At 48.8% G+C, this 17795-nt stretch overlaps 1 protein-coding gene across 2 annotated transcripts in view; it reads left to right on the forward strand.

The window, feature by feature from the left end:
- HEATR5B (HEAT repeat containing 5B) overlaps window positions 1–11284 on the forward strand; it is a 181648-nt gene extending 170364 nt beyond the window's left edge. For both annotated transcript variants that reach the window (XM_082250254.1, XM_082250255.1), the window contains exon 36: window positions 10822–11284. In XM_082250254.1, the coding sequence (XP_082106380.1) occupies window positions 10822–11126 (305 nt within the window). In that variant the 3' untranslated portion in view covers window positions 11127–11284. The remainder of the gene's footprint in view (window positions 1–10821) is intronic.
- Window positions 11285–17795: the final 6511 nt, after the last annotated feature.

Consider the following 17795-nt stretch of genomic DNA (forward strand, 5'->3'; position numbering starts at 1 on the left):
TTTACACCCCCCCAGCGCTGCCCCCTTTACATCCCCCCCACAGCACTGCCCCCTTTACATCCCCCCCACAGCACTGCCCCCTTTACATCCCCCCCACAGCACTGCCCCCTTTACATCCCCCCCACAGCACTGCCCCCTTTACATCCCCCCCACAGCACTGCCCCCTTTACATCCCCCCCACAGCACTGCCCCCTTTACACCCCCCCCACAGCACTGCCCCCTTTACACCCCCCAACAGCACCGCCCCCTTCACACCCCCCCCCCACAGCACTGCCCCCTTAACATCCCCCCCACAGCACTGCCCCCTTTACATCCCCCCCCCCCACAGCACTGCCCCCTTTACATCCCCTCCCCCCCCACAGCACTGCACCCTTTACATCCCCCCCCCCCACAGCACTGCCCCCTTCACATCCCTCCCCCACAGCACTGCCCCCTTCACATCCCTCCCCCACAGCACTGCCCCCTTCACATCCCTCCCCCACAGCACTGCCCCCTTCACATCCCCCCCAGCACTGCCCCCTTCACACCCCCCCCCCAGCACTGCCCCCTTCACATCCCCCCCCAGCACTGCCCCCTTCACATCCCCCCCCAGCACTGCCCCCTTCACATCCCCCCCAGCGCTGCCCCCTTCACATCCACCCTCAGCACTGCCCCTTCACATCCACCCTCAGCACTGCCCCCTTTACACCCCCCCACAGCACTGCCCCCTTTACACCCCCCCCCCCCACAGCACTGTCTCCCTTCACATCGCCCCCACAGCACTGTCTCCCTTCACATCGCCCCCACAGCACTGTCTCCCTTCACATCGCCCCCACAGCACTGTCTCCCTTCACACCCCCCCCCCCCCACAGCAATGTCTCCCTTCACATCCCCCCCACAGCACTGTCTCCCTTCACATCCCCCCCCCCCACAGCACTGTCACCCTTCTCATCCCCACCACAGCACTGTTTCCCTTCATATCCCCACCACAGCACTGACCCCTTCACATCCCCCCCCCCCACACACAGCACTGTCCCCTTCACACACCCCCTCCCTACAGCACTGTCCCCTTCACCCCCCCCCCACAACATTTTCCCCCTTCACACACCCACCTACGCCCCCTTCACATCCCCCCCACACAACACAGTCACCTTCACATTTCTCCCCCCCCCCCCACAGCGCTGCCCCTTTCACATACCCCCCACAAAATTGTCCCCCTTTACACCCCCCCCCCCCCCACCCCCAGCAAAGCCCCCTTTACATGACCTTGCTCCCCATCCTTCACAAGTTCACAGCCATGTCCTTTCCTCCCTGCACTCTCCTACCTTACACAGAGCGAGGAGCTGCCGGGTTAACCTTTCATATTAGCAAGCTGGTGATTGATTGCTAGGACTGCCTTCTAGCAGCCATCCTAGCAGCCAATCACCTCCTGGTTGATGTGAAAAGTTAAAGCGGAGTTCCACCCAAAAGTGGAACTTCCGTTTTAGGGAGTCCTGACCCCCCGACATGCCACATTTGGCATGTCATTTTTTGGGGGGGGGAGCGGGTACCTAGTTTTGACAGGTACCCGCTCCCACTTCCGCTCGGAGCGCCGCGGCGCCCTGAGCGGAAGTTCTCCTCTCCCCCTCCCTCCCTGCAATCTTCTGGGACACGTCAGAGGTCCCAGAAGATTGCCGGCCAATCACGGCGCGCAGCGCGACTCGCGCATGCGCAGTGGGTACCCGGCTGTGAAGCCGCAAACTGTAACAGCCGGGTGCCCACAGCAGTGATGCCGGCGCCGAGGGAGAGGATCGAGGCTTCCGGCGGCCGCATCGCTGGACCGTTGGACAGGTGAGTAAATGGCTGGAACTCCGCTTTAATTCAGGCAGCTGCCTCAGTACTGGTCCTGCCCCCCAGTCCAGAATTGTCCCGCCCGTCTTATGAGATCGCGGTTGCGCGATCTCTGTGGTTTCCGACCTTCCGGAAACAGCAGGTAGCGGCGGCCATCTTTGATGTGCCAAAATGCAGCGGAACCCCGATTTTGTTCTCGCAGAACCCTAGGGTTCTGCGGAACACCATTTGGGAAACGCTGCTTTAAAGTAAACCAACAATCCTTTTTCTCTTTCGTTCATTGAAGGACAAAAATTTGACCACGCCTATAGGGCAGTCTCGGGGGTATACTCCAAATCCCTGCTATAGGACTTGAGTTTTTTTCTGCCTAGTCAGGAGTACAGACCTATTCCTTGCTGGAATCTCTGGTCCTAGCATATTTTCATTTTTTTTCTTTTTAAACAACCTTTTTTTATTTTCATTATTTTCTGTTCCTGTGAGAACTACAATCAATTCTGTTCCTGTGAGAACTACAATCATCTGCCGGACTGGTCTACAGACTGGATATCCTAGATGCTTACGGTCTTCCCAATCTGGCCTGCGAGCGCGACCTGACCTTAGCTCCACGCTGGGTTGGCCGCAACAGAGCCCCACTGGACGGTGGCTGGCCGGCGAGTTAAACATCTCACGAGGACACATAGCCCTGGTCACGATCCTAGTCATGACCTGAGTCGCAGCATACCTCTGGCCCGCAGCATCCCCATGCAAAGATGGTGGGTGGTCTATCAGGAGTAGTGTCCCCCCACCCCTCTGGGGTGGACCTGGGCCCCTTCCTGGGTTAGTCGGATCCCCGAATGCCCTTCCTTCCAACTTTATGCTCCCCCCTCAACATTGATGTTGTGGGTGTGGGACCCTAGCGGGGGCCCCCCTTGCTGTCCAACTCTACCTAGTGGTCCTTTGAGGGTCCTGGGCACCACGTGCAGCCGTCATTTTGTTCTGGGTGGCTGCTGTATCTTGCGACAACCATGTTTGTGTAGTCCGTGGCCATTTTCTTGTAGTTTCCCATTACTATCAATCGGTAGCCATGTTTTTGGAGACTATGGGGAGGTGATTCAGCGGTGGGCCTCTAGTGGCAGTTCTATGAACTTCCTCTTCCTCTCTGATACCTGACACTCTGCATCGGCATCTGTGAAGGGGATGTTGACTCCCTGCGGGGGTTATTTGGCTCTATCTTGCTGCTATAGCGTTTTTGGTGCACTGGGATTTGTAGTGCCGCTGGTGCAGCGGAGGGTTGGTATTTTATTTACAGCAATTTTACACATTTTGCTGGTGGTTCCAGGTTAACCCATGGAGTGCCTGGAGCACTTGTCATCCCCTCACACCCTCTCTGAGGCTGCTGGACCTGCGGGGTCCCAGTCTGTTTTGACGGCGGTCCTGCAGTCACTGGTGCCTAAAGTAGATTTGGCCCTCTAAAATAGGATGAGTTAAAAGCCTCTTCCGCCTTCACCTGAATCCTCTGCCTCCTCATATTCTGCAGTGGATTTGGCCACCGCGGACAAGTGTCATCCTGCTGGTCCCACGTCCAAGCACCCTGAGTGCTCTGATAGTGAGGATGATTCCTTTTCCACTACAGCTGCGCATAAAAAGGCGCTGGTTGATGCATTGATTATATCAGTGTGGGAAACTTTAAAATTGGAGGAAGTAGCTACTACTGCATCAGCTGCGACGGTGCAGGTTGGTACCCGCAGAACCTCCAAGGCGGCAAAGGTATTCCTCTTTCCCGCCTATTTCGACAATATTGTCGCAAGTCAGTGGGGTTCCCCCAAACAAAATGTCGGAGTCCCTAAGCGCTTTGCTAGAAGGTATCCCTTTGAAGAGTCCCTGCTAAAGAAACTGAAAGTTACCACCTGTGGTTGATTCTCAGGTTTCCAGGTTGAATAAAGCCACCCTCCTGGTGGAGGACTCTCCATCCTTTAAGGACCCCTTTGAAAAGAGAGCTGAATATATCTGGTACGATACCTTTTTTACCATGGCCAGTTTCATTCTGCGGCCAGTGTTTTGCCATAGCCTTGGTTTCACAGACACTAACGGAATAGGCTATGCTCCTGCGACAGGATTTGGAAGGTGGACAACCTCCTCCTCCTGACCTGGCGGACCAGTTTGTCTAGGGGTTGCAGTATATCTGTGATGCCGCTCTCGATGTGGCCCCCTTAGCCTGCAGGGTGTCCGTGATGGCGGTGACTCTGCACCTCATGATATGGCTGAAAGACTGGTCTGCGGACCAGTCTTCAAAGAAGGTATTGACCGATCTCCTCTTTGTAGGAGACCGCTTGTTTATAGCTTTCATGGAGAAGATCATTAGAGGCCTTACAGGAGGTAAGAGTACTCTGCTTCCGCAGTCTGCCAGGAGTGAAGACTCCTCACATGCGTAGTCCTTTCTTCTCGGCCATAAGCGGTCTTTTCGTGCTTCGGATTCTAAGGACCAGGGATCAAAATCCACCCGTAACCCCGCAGCTGGTTCCAAGAGGCCCTGGCCTGGTAAGTCAAGAGCCGGCCCCTCCGGGACCGCAGACAAGCTAGTTTCTGCCTGAAGGGGTGCCCTCACCCGTACTTGGGGTGGGAGGACATCTTTGCTTCTCTTCTGATCTGTGGACCTCCTGGATTCAAAACAAATGAGTCCACGAGTTGATTCAGTCTAGGTACAAGATAGTTTCGGTCCTTGCCTCCGGCAAGGTTCTTTCCTTCCAATCTGGGTTTGTCTTCTTGGGGCGGTACAGGATCTGCTGTCACAGGGTTCATTGTACCGGTTCCGGAATCTGAACGTTTTTTAGGGGTTTTATTCAAACCTGTTTACTATTCCCAGGAAGGAAGGCAAGGTTTGTTCAATTCTGGATCTCAAGGCTTTGAACCACTTTGTGTGGGTTAGGAAATTTTTAAAAAAGTGTTGGCTTTACTGAGGCAGAAGGGGATTGCGGTGCTGGGGTACCTGGACGATCTCCTTCTGAATGCCCTGAAAGACAATCTGGACATTTCAGTGCGAACTTTGCAAGAGTTCGGGTGGAAACTGAATTTCCAAAAATCTGTTCTGGTTCCGTCCACAAAACTAGACTATCTGGACCTGACTCTGGACATAAACTTAGCCCGGATGTTTCTTCTGGAGGTGAAACTCCAGAAGCTGTAGGATGCACGACTCCTGCTGTCCAACCAGCGATCATCCCTCAGAAATTGTATGCAAGTGCTGGGCCTGATGGTCTTAGCCTTCAAGGCGGTTCCATTTGCTCAGTTCCATACCAGAAGGAGATCCTTGTCAAATGGAACAAGAATCCACAGGCTCTAGACAACCTAATCCTGTTGAGCTGGACCAGGGGATTCCTGATCTTGTCACTCCGCTCTCCGGCGCTTCGACAGGAAAAAATCTTTCTCCCCCTGTACTGGACAATGGTCACAACGAATGCCAGCCTCTCCAGATGGGGAGGTGTCTTGGGTTGGGACTCGGGAGGAGTCCAGTGTGCTTTGCCTAATACATTGGACAGATTGTCTGCAGGGGTGCCCGGTGAGGATTCAATCGGACCATGCCACGGCGGTGGCATATGTGAATCTTTAAGGGAGCACCAAAAGCGCCTTGGAGGCCTGGGAAGTAGCTGGCATTCTAAGATGGGCAAAACGCTTTGTTCCAGCCATCTCTGCCGTGCATATTCCAGATGTAGAAAATTGGAAGGTGGATTACCTCAGTCGGCAGAAGTTGGATCAGGGAGAATGGTCTCTCCACCTGGAGGCGTTTCATCAACTGTGCCTTAGGTGGGGGGACTCCCAATGGTGAACCTGTTGGCCTCTCGTCTCAACAGGAAGGTGCAGAGGTTCATAGCAAGGTCTCTGGACCCTCTGGCCAACACCACAGATGCTCTTGTAGCTCCTTGGAGCCAATATCTAATCTACGCATTTCCTCCGCTGACTCTTCTGCTGGCACTTCTTCTGCGAGGCACCTGACTGGCCTCGCAGGTCCTGGTATGCAGACCTAGTACGGCTGGTCGCCGATGTCCCTTGGAGACTCTCTCTCAGAGAAGATCTGTTAACTCAAGGACCAATCTTCCATCCTGCTTTACAGTTGCTGGCTTTGACGGCCTGGCTATTGAAAGCCAGGTGTTGTAGGATAGAGGAGTGTCTGAATCGGTGTTTCCGACGTTGTTAAAATCTAGAAAATCTACTTCTAGGAAGATTTATCATCGAGTGTGGAGGGCGTACATTATCTGGGGTGAGTCGGGGGGGTTCCTTCTCTGTGTCTCGTGTCTTGGAGTTTCTCCAAAGAGGTTTAGATCAGTGTTTGCCCCTGGGTACCATCAAAAGTCAGAAATCGGCCCTGACTATTTTCTTTCAATGCCCGTTGGCCACAAATTCCTTGGTTCAAATCTTTGTTCAGGGGGTCCGCCACCTGGCTCCCCCTGTGTGGTCTCCGTTGCCTCCGTGGGACCTCAATTTTGGTGCTGTCGGTTCTTCTGAAACCGCCCTTTAGAAAATATTTGTGAGATTCCTCTGCTCGCCTTGACACAGAAGGTATTTTTCTTGCCGGCTATTACTTCTGCGCGCAGGGTGTTGGAGCTGGCTGCGTTGTCCTGTCGTTCGCTTTACCTGGTGGTTCACAGAGACAAGGTGGTGCTTCGTACCTGTCAGTAGTTTTCCTCCTAAAGTCGTCTCTATTTTCCATTTAAATGAAGACATTGTGTTGCCTTCTCTGTGTCCTAAGCTTACACATCCTAAAGAGATCGGAAATCGGATACTCTGTTTGTCCTTACGGATGCACCCCGTAAGGGGATGGCCACGTCTGCTGCACCCATTTCCAGATGGATCAGACAGATGGTGGTGCAGGCCTATTCCTTTCCCTGTGCATTCTACGATGGCACTCCCTGGCCTTCCGTCATCAGGCGTCGGTGATGCAGGTATGCAAGGTGGCCACATGGTTGTCTGTGCATACTTTCACAAAATTTTATAAGGTGGATGTGTTGGCATCTGCTGATGCTTCTTCTGGCCCCAAGGTTTTGCAGGCCACTGTTGGGGAGGTTTAGTCCTCTTTGAGGGTGTATAAGGTGGATATGTTGGCATCTGCCGATGCTTCTTCTGGCCCCAAGGTTTTGCAGGCCGCTGTTGGGGAGGTTTAGTCCTCTTTGAGGGTGTATTTATTTTTGTCAGTTGAGCTCCAGTTGTTCCTAGTTGAGCTCTTGTTTTGCATGGTTGGTTATGTTTAGCCTTTGGGAAGTTTTTTCTTTTCTTGCTGTGTTATTCCCACCCCTCATATTGACATTGCTTTGTGATGTCTCATCGCTCAACAAGATATGGAGCTGTGTCCATCAATGAATGAAGCGAAAACTGGATTTTTGTCTCACCGTAAAACTCTTATTTCTCTGATGTTCATTGACGGACACAGCACCCACCCCTCTATTGAGTTGGTTTTTATGTTCTTCTGACACTGATTGTTAGAAAACTGAAGACCTATAGCAGCAAGTGGGAGTATACCCCCTGGGACTGCCTTATAGGCGTGGTCAAATTTTTTTCCGCCTAGTGTCCTACTCCTATGCAAAGCAGCATAAACCCATCGGTCAAGAAGATATGGAGCTGTGCCCGTCCATGAACATCAGAGAAAAGGATTTTACGGTAAGACAAAAATCCATTTTTTTTTCGTTTCGGTCCTGTGTAATCTAATTTTCTGATATACTGAATTTTCAGTTTTCACTAGCTGTAAGCCATAATCATCGAAATTAAAAGAAAGGAATGCTTCAAACATATCACTCTGTGTAACGCATCTATATAAAATATGATTTTCACTTTTGAATTGACTTACTAAAATAAACTTTTTGACATTTTAATTTTATGAGATGTACCTGTACATACACACACTCATGATAGAAAATGGATAGGATAAAGTCTAAAAAGCTACCGGTAAATCTCAGTGTTTGCAAACAATACAAAATTAAGTAGGGAAATAACAGGAAGATATAGTAACTTTACCAGAGGACCTTAATAAAATAATGGGGTGGTATCACGTACCTGATCAGAGGCCGAGGTGCTGAGAGGGCTTCCCTTGTGGCTAAGTGCAAGGCACCCCTGGAGGTGGAGACAGGGAATGCTGTGCCCAAAGGAACAGGGGTCGCCAGCTGCGGCAAGCTCCGGTGAAGAGGTGACTGCTGTGGTAGTAGACACGTAGTGCGTGCTGAAATGCAGGATGCCTTGAAGGTGACTAGAGGAGGTAGCCAGGCGTGCGACAAGAGCGAGGTCAAGGTCAAGCCAAGGGGTCAAACACAGTTCATCAAGCAGTAGAGGAGTCCGTAGGAGCAAGCCGGGGGTCATACACGGGAACAGCAGACTGAAGCAGAGTAGGTAAACAAGCCGATAGTCGGAGCCAGGAGGAGAGACAAGACAGGTGAGACAAGCCGGGTCGGTAACAGGTAATCCAAGTAAACAGGAACGCAGGAAACAGGAAGCTGAAGATCATCCAGCAACTAATGGCTGGAGCAGGCTGGTTTAAATAAGCCACTGGGCGTCGCTGCATTAGTGTGGGCGGAAGATCCAGCTCTCCTGTGGGAAGTTCCCTGACAGGTGGGCAGCTACATGGCAAATGAGGTTTATTGTCGAAAAATGTAAATGAATGCACTTGGAGGCTAAAAAATGTGTATGCAAGTTTCTCGCTAGGGGGAGAACCTCTGGGGGAATCCAGGATGGAAAAAGATCTGGTGGGTCCTAGCAGATCAGACTCAGCAGTTGCATGCAATGCCAAGCTGCAGCAAGCAAAGCTAGCAGAACATTAGCATACATAAAAAAGGAGTTTACTCCAGTGATAAAAAGTGGCAGCATTATTGTTTTAAAACTCTGGTTTGCCCACATCTTGAGTATTCTCTCAAATTCTGGTCACCAATCCTAGGCAGGGAGATGCGGGAACTGGAGAAAGTCCAGAGAAGGGCAACAAAGTTAATAAGGGGACTGGAGGATCTCAGATACGAGGAACGACTACAATCATTAAACTTGTTTTCTAGAGTGCAGATGCTTGAGAAGAGATATGATAGCGATATACAAATACCTCAATGGCAATTCTGGCATAGGAAATAAACCTGTATAGTCTCAGGCAGTGTAAGAAGACACGGGGCCACTAAATGATATTGGAGAAGCGGTTTAAAGGGATAGTTAACCTTTATCACAATGCTGCCTATGCATATAAGGGGCATCTGTAGATAAAAACAAACTTTTCCCCCTTCCCGCCCAGGCCAATTTTCAGCTTTTAGCGCTGTTGCATTTTGAATGACAATTGCGTGGTCATGCAACACTGTACCTAAACCAAATGTATGTCATTTTTTTCCCACAAATAGAGCTTTCTTTTGGTGGTATTTGACCACCGCAAGGTTTTTTCTTTTTTGCTATACAAATAAAAAAAGACCGAAAAGTTTGAAATGAAATAAAAAAAGTTTTTTTGTTTGTTTATAAAATTTTGTAAATACATAAATTTTTTCCTGCGCTGATGAGGCCGAACTGACAGGCACTGATGAGGAGGCACTGATGGGGTGGCACTAATATGCAGCACTGATGGGCACTGATATGTAGCACTAATAGGCAGTATTGGTGGGCACTGATCGGCACTGGCGGGCAATAATGGGCACTGATAGATGGCACTTGTGGGCAGCACTGATGGGGAGGGCACTGGCAGGCTCCCTGAGCCCTGATTGCCATCCCTGGTGGCCATGGTTGGCATCCCTGGGGTCATGGGTGGGCATCCCTGGTGGTTCTAGTGGCACCCCCGCCCCCAAGGGTCTGCACTGGTAATCAATGCTCTGATTACCAGCACAAACCCCCCCCCCCCTGTCAGGAGAGCCGTAGATCGGCTCTCCTCTACTCGTGCCTGTCAGGCACGAACTGAGGAAAGCCGATCAATGGCACTTTCCTATTTACTATGTGACCAGCTGTGATTAGACACAGCTGGTCACATGGTAAAGAGCCTACGTCAGTAGGCTCTTTCCCGACATTGGAGATGAGGTGTGTCAGAGTGACACACCGCAGCACTGATTGCTGCTCTGCACGCCCCCTAGTGCATTATCCTGCCGCCGTCATATGACGTCCGGTCAGGATAATGTAACCACCTTCCCGCCGTCATTTGCCTATAGGGCAGGCTGGAAGTGGTTACGTTAAATAAAGCCCTTGCTATAGGTGTAGGCCATTTACATATCTCATAAAGCCTAACTGGAATACTCCCAGGACGTTGTAAAGTGAGGCCTAGTTATCACTGCTCACACCTCACACATCTCCGCCATCACAGGAGTGAGCTCTCAAATGCTGAGCTCAGAGCTACTGCATCAGAGAATAGAGAGAGTATTTGAGGGAGTTTGAAACAGAGAGAGAGCTCATTCTTGTGGTGGTGGAGGTGAGCAGTGACAACTAGGTCTCATTTAGCAATGTCCTGGGAGTATTCTAGTCAGGCTTCATAAGATATGTAAATGGCCTACACCTAAAGCAAGGGTATTTATCTTTATTTAGAGCTGCACGGTTTGTGTTAATCTACAAACATCCCTTACCTGCATAGGCATGGTTTTTGTAAAGTTGAACTATCCTGCATAGAGGGTTTTTCACTATCAGGGCGGTAAGGACATGGAATTCACTTCCACAATCGGTTGTGTCAGCGGGAAGCATTGTGAGTTTTAAAATACTCTTGAGTATCTTAGCAAAAACAGTATACAAGGATACAGTAAATGATTATGAATGCACACACCTACACAGGTTGAATTGGATAAACTGGTATCTTTATTCAATCTTGCCAACTATGTAACTATGAATTTGTTCTTGTGGGGACTGCATTCTTTTTTGTTGTAAACTTGTCATTCTAACATTTGAATTGCAGAGTACCCAGGACATTTAGAGGCAGAATCATGAGCACGCTATAAATCTATTATGATTTTATTTAAAAATGTTTTGATTATTATATGGGCATGCACTTTTTAGATATTATAGGTAGAATAGCTTTTCTGCAGTTATATTTTTAACATTTATTTTTCTCCATAGGAGTTCAGCTTCTTGCTCTGCTGGTTCCAACACTGATTTCTTATTTGCTGGATGAGAATGCTTTCAGCTCGGCATCACCCTCCTCAAAAGATCTTCATGAGTTTGCACTGCAGAACTTGATGCGTATTGGTCCTCTGTATCCTCATGCATTCAAAACTGTCATGGGAGCTGCTCCAGAGTTGAAAGCATGCTTAGAAACTGCCATTAGAGCTAATCAAGCAAGCAAGGCTAAAGCTGCCTCTCGACAGCCTGCTCCTACCATACAAAGTGTACCCACCATCAAACTCAAGACTAATTTCTTCTAACTGCAGAGACGCTCAGCAGTTGCATTTCCTGAAAGTTCCGCAGACTTTATTCTGAAACGCATTCTGATGGACTTTTTACAAAGGAACTCTTCCAGCATTGAAAAACTTAACACTAGTTTATCTATGTAGGACTGTTTTCTTTATGTGTATTACATGCTTTCTATAGTACCTTTTTTGTTTTTAAACTTTTACATTCACAGCCATTCCCTTCATTTGCACCTTGTCAAAATTCTGGCCTCTGACCCAAAATACTCATGACCATCATTTTACTTGTGAGTCATTTTTATGCAAAAAAAAGCGTATGTTTTTAATGAAATTGGCTCGATCAGCATTTTTCAAAATATATTTATATATAAAAATTCTGTTAATGTTCAAAGATCAGGTAAATGCTCATGTACATAGGTTTAGATAGCAAGTCATAGCACATGTATCATGAAAACCGCTGCCACGGAACTATTTGTATTACAGTCAGACTAAAGCTGGGTATACATTAGTAGAATTTGTCGTTTAAAATTTTTTGTTTTAAGATTTTGAATGGTTAGTGGGTCAAATCGACAATCGTTTTTTGCCTGCAGTGACAAAAAGATTTGATGGAACGTGGAGGAAAATTTTCCTTTTGAACACATTTCTAACAGTGTATGCGGTTTCATTCAGGAAATTACTTTTATTCCAAAATTAAATGTTAAAGGCAAATGAAATTCTGAACTACTTGCAAACAACATTCTTCAAATCGTTAAATGTACTGAGAATTTTTATATAAAAATCTATTAGTGTATTCCCAACTTTAGCTGGAAGTAGGTGGAATGTACAGCTTACAGGGGAAAAGGGTACTTTTCATTACGATTAGACAAAATGTAGGTTTTCTGTACAGCAGGCACAGACAGCCTGCAGAGACCTCTTTACTCCTTTGACATCAAATAATATAGAAGTTGAAAAAACGTCTTTTGGCATAATTAGGAATAAAAAATTGCACAAATATATGATCTCCCTGAAACACTAGGGTATAGCCTGCACTCATTTTGCACTTAGACTATTCTCTGAATATTTAATATAACACAATGAAATGTATCTATTACTTGTTTCAAAGGTAAAATATTATGGATTCGTACGGCAACATTTGTTTCTACCATTTTGCTTTTGCTTTCTGATTATATATACATTGAATATACGAAGTACCATTTTCGGTTTTAACATACTTTATGAATGTGTGTTTCGCTTATTGGGTAACCATGAATTTTGTGTTGTACTGGTTGTAAATATTTAAAGTGGATTTTATTGTTATATTCATCTGTCTAATCAGTTGTAGATATTCAGACTCTGTACATTCTCCGCATGTTTACAGACATGATTGAAAATAGTAACATTCATTCAAGTTGTTGATTTTCAGCCTAAAACAATAAACTTGTATACATGAATGTGTAGTGAAATATAATGGTTTCAACACTTACAAGTAGATTTTGTTTCGAACAATTCAAAAGCCTACACAAGCACACAAAATATGTTTGCTGCACAAAGTGGGCGACATTAGACTCCATTACTAGATCCCTAATGCCTGTGTAGGCTTTTTAACTTTTCTTGAGGCCCCTTTTCCAATCAGGTCTGCATGTAATGTTTTCAGGTTTACCAGATAGGAAGCCTCATTCAGATACATGGGCAGGAGGATGGAAGTTAACTTGTGTCCATTTATACCTGCCTACCTTTGAGTTCGTCCAGGTCCGGGAGAAAAAAAAACGAAAAGGATTCTGTCCTTTACCATTTTCTGGACCTAAATGTTACAGATCAGAGGTAGCCTTATGTAATCAGACATTTGTCTGTTTACATCTGGATGCTCATTGAGCCATCATGAGTCTGCCTCTGTCCTCTGTGAAAATGTGAAAACAAGCTGAACAGGCATGGATGTCAGAAAACTAATATTTTTCTTAAGTTCATTGATGGACACCACTATTCTGAATCTTGGCCATAGGGTTAAATCGCCACATAGGAGGAGGACACTAGGAAGAAAAGCACAGAACTGCCTATAGGTAGTCCTAGCTGGTATAAAACCCCCTCTCTGCTATAGGCAAGGCAGTTATTCACAAAGCAGTATCAGAAGTGTAAACTTCAATAGAGGAGTGGGTGCTTTGTCCGTCAATGAACTCTGAGAAAGGGATTTTACGGTGAGTAACAGAAAATTATTTTTCTCTTTCATTCATTGATGGACACAGCTCTCTATATTCTTGACCATTGGGTTATGCTGCCCCTTACAGGAGTAGGACACTAGGCAGGAAAAAATTTGGAACCACCTATGGGGCAGTCCAGGGGGGTATACTCCCACTCTCATCCATAGGCACTCAGTTTTTTTTTCTGCCTAGTCAGGAGTAAGGACCTAGTTCCTTGCTGGGATCTCTGGTCCTGGCAATTTTTTTCTTTTAAATGGAATTTTTTCCTATCTTCCCAAAGGATGATCGACCTTTAGGAGGGGGCTGTACCTGGTGGGGGCAGTGGTGGGGGCTCCTGCCAGGGCCCCCCTTCCTGCTGGGATCGTGTTCGCTGCTTTTGGGGTCCCCCTGGGAGCCGCGTGGCCACCATTTTCTTGTAGCCTTTTGTGCTGTAGATCAGCGGCCATGTTTCTGTAGCCTCAGTGACCTTTTTTTTTTGTGTGGTTTTTCTCACTGAAAATAGCAGCGGCCATGTTTTTGAAGATGTATGATGGTGATTTCAGCAGTGGGAGCCCCTCCTCACCCCCTAGTGCTGACTCCTGGATCTTTCTCTTCCTGATCGCTGCATGGTGTGCAGTTGCCTGGTGCTGTAAGTGCCTGATCGGTGGTGGTCTTTTTGTGGGATTTTCGTTTCCTCTCTGCTATTGCAGTGGTAATGCTCTGTGCTGGCGCGGTGGGGGTGTCCCTTGTGGTGTTATACACCTTTTTTGTGTGGGTCCTCCTCTTCTCTAATTGAGTCCCTAAAGCACATTTCCCCACCTGATCCCCTCTGAGGCTGCGGTCCCAACCATCCATCCATGCACTGACGGCAGTCCTGGAGTCCCTTGTGTCCCGGGTGGAGGTGACTTTGGGCGATGAGCTAGCAAAAAGTGCCCCCAGCCTCCCCTGCCTCATCTATCTCATCAGATCCTGAATCTGATTTGGCTGCCACAGACATGGGTCACCCTTCTGGGTCTGCAACCACACGCCTGGAATCCTCTGATAGTGAGGATGATTCCCCACATCTACGACCACGCACAAAAAGGCGCTGGTGGATGCACTGATTGTATCTGTGTGTGAGACCCTGAGAATGGAGGATGCAGCTGAAGCTGCGACGGTGGTGCAGGTACCCTTTCGCACTCACAAGCCATCCAGAGCGGCAAAGGTGTTTCTTTTCCCTGCCTATTTTGACAGAATTGTCGCTAAAGAGTGGGGATGACCAAAGCGTCCCCATGGGGTTCCTATGCGCTTTATTTGGAGTTACCCCTATGAGGAGCCCCTATGCGCTTTACTAGGCATTAACCCTATGAGGAGTTTTATTTTTATTAAGATGTGGACTGTGCCACCGGTGGTGGACCCTCCGGTTTCCCGATTAAACCAGGCAATCCTGATTCCGGTTGAAGAGTCCCCGGCCATTAGGGATCTGGCTAACCAGAACGTGGAGGGTGTGGCCCGCAATATGTATACTCTAGCTGGTTCGGCAATGAGGCCAGTATTCACCATTGTCCTAGTGTCGCAAACTCTGAGGCTGTGACCTGGAGGGGGAACAGCTCCCCCCTGCCTCTGCCGAACTGGTGGACCAGCTGGTCCAGGGGCTGCAGTTTATCTGTGATTCCTCTTTGGAAGCGGTTCCCCTGATAGCTTGCCTCTGTTTTGGCAGTTGTCCTTCGGCGTGTCTTTGGCTCAAGTGCTGGTCTGCAGATCAGACTTAAAAAAAATAAATAAATAAAAAAGGGCCTTGGCTGATCTTCCTTTCCAAGGAGATCGCCTGTTTGGAGCTACCCTGGATGACGTCATTTTAAGGTCTCATGGGGAAACAGTACTTTTCTTCCGCAGGCTACTAAGGGCAAGGAACCTCACCGTAGATGTGCACCCTCCTTTTTAGCTCATACGTTTTTTTTTGTTCCTCAGGGTAGACTGACAAGGGCTTGAAGCCTTTCAGAGCCTCTTCAGGAGGATCCAAACAAACCTGGTCTGGCAAGCCAAGCTCGGGCTTCTCCAGACCAGTGGACAAGGCTCCTTCTGTTCGAAGGTGCGCCCTCCCCCGTATCGGGAATGGTGTGACGTCTTCACTGGTTTACGCATCTGTGGGCTTCCCTGGTGCAGGACAAGTGGGTCCACGAGGTAATTCGGTCTGGCTACAAGATCGAGTTTCGCTCTTGTCTCCTAGCGAGGTTTTTTTCCTTCCAAATTGCGTCTGTCCCCAGACCGCTTAAGGGCCTGTTTTGGGGCGGTACAAGACCTGTTCCTTCAAGGGGTGATTGTCCCGTTCTGACTTCGGAAAGTTTTCAGGGTTTTTACTCAAACCTGTTCATATTCCCCAGGAAGGAAGGCATTGCGTCCAATCCTGGACCTCAAGGCGCTCAACTGCTTTTTGCGGGTACACATTCCAATATGTGCTAGTCACCAACGTTTTCTCACTTTGCTGTGGGAGAGAAGCATTATCTGTTTGTGGCATTACCCTTTGGTCTCGCCTCTGCACCTCGGGTCTTTACAAAAGTGTTAGCCCCAGTGCTAGCTTTGCTACGCTAATGGGGGATCGCGTTACAGGGCTACTTGGAGGATCTCCTTCTGTGAGCAGTCTCCCTCTGCTCTAGCGAAAAACCTGGGGATCCCAATACGAACTCTGCGAATTCAACTGCATTCTGAATTTTCAGAAGTCTCTTCTGGCTCCGTCCACGAAGCTGAACTATGTGGGCCTGACTCTGGACTCGGCCTTAGCCTGAGTGCTCCTAATTTTGGACAAACTTCAGAAATTGCATGCTGCGATTCGCCTCCTGCTGTCCAACAGATGGTCTTCCCCCTGGAGTTGCATGCGGGTGCTGGGCCTGATGGGGTTTACCTTCGAGGCAGTTCTGTTTGCACAGTTCCATATGAGATCCCTGCAAGAGATATTCTGACCAAATTGGACAAGACTCCGCAGTCTGTGGACAATCAGATTCTGCTGAGTCGGGGAACGAGGGAGTCCCTGATATGGCAGCTTCCTTCTCCGGCTGGGAAAATCCTTCCTCCCCTTGTATTGGACAGTGGTCAATGTGGTTGCCAGCCTGTCCGGCTGGGGAGGCGTCCCCGTCAAGCATTCTCCTCAGGGGATCTGTACGCTGAAAGAGTCCAGACTACAGATCAATGTCTTGGAACTCCCAAGCGATCAGACTGTGTCTGGACCATTGAACGGGATCATCTTCAGGGCTGTCCAGTGCGTGTTCAATCGGACAGTTTCCCCCGACTGTGGCTTATGTCAATCACCAAGGGGGCACAAGAAGTGTCCTGGCGTCTGTGGAGGTAGCCGGCATTCTAAGGTGGGCGGAACACTTTCTTCCAGTCCTCTCCGCCGTACACATTCTCAGGTTGGAAAATTGGCAGGCGGATTACCTGAGTCGACAGGCATTGGACCAAGGGCAGTGGTCACTTTATCCGGAGGTGTTTCATCAGCTGTGTCTCCGGCGGGGCACCCCCGAGTTGGATCTGTTGGCGTGTCAGCTCAACAGAAGGATGCAGAGGTTTGTGACTTGGTTAAGAGATCCTCTGGTGGATGACACAGTCACGCTGGTGGCCTCGTGGGGTCAGTAGCGGCTGATTTTACGCCTTCCCTCCCCTCAAGTCGACAGGCATTGGACCAAGGGCAGTGGTCCCTTTATCCGGAGGTGTTTCATCAGCTGTGTCTCCGGTGGGGCACCCCCGAATTGGATCTGTTGGCGTGTCGGCTCAACAGAAGGATGCAGAGGTTTGTGACTTGGTTAAGAGATCCTCTGGTGGATGACACAGTCACGCTGGTGGCCTCGTGGGGTCAGTAGCGGCTGATTTTACGCCTTCCCTCTTCTCAAACTTCTGCCAAGGCTTCTACGTAGAATAGAGGCAGAAGGGATTCTGGTCATCTTAGTGGCTCCAGACTGGCCTTGTCAGGCTTGGTACGCCAATCTGGTGCGGCTGGTCACCGACATTTCCTTGGAAGCTTCCTCCCAGGGAGGATCTGCTGTCCAAGGACCTATCTTCCATCCTACTGTATAGTCGCTGGCTTTGACAGCTTGGCTTTTGAACGCCAGGTGCTGAAGGATAGGGGTTTATCTGAATCATGATTCCTACACTGTTGGAAGCTAGGAAATCTACTTCTAGGAAGATCTACCATTGTACGTGAAAGATGTACATTCCATGGTGTCATTCGCTTGGGGTTCATCCTCCCTCCTTCTTGGTGGTTTAGATCTTAACCTTCCTTCAACGGGGGTTTGAACAGAAGTTGGCCTTGGTGTCGGCCTTGGCGGTCTTCTTCCAATGACTTTTGGCCCCACACTCCCTGGTGTGTACCTTTCTTTAGGGTTTCCGACATATGGTCCCTCCAGAGCGGGCTCTGCTGCCACCTTGGGATCTCAATTTGGTGCTTTCAGCTCTACAGAAGCCTCCCTTTGAAAATATTCCAGGGATCTCCCTACTTACACTCTCCCAGTAGGTAGCTATCACCTCTGTGCACTCAGTGTTGGAACTGGCGGCTTTATTC

The sequence above is a fragment of the Pelophylax lessonae genome, assembly GCF_965119305.1.
Source record: "Pelophylax lessonae genome assembly, chromosome: 3".
NCBI lineage: Eukaryota > Metazoa > Chordata > Amphibia > Anura > Ranidae > Pelophylax > Pelophylax lessonae.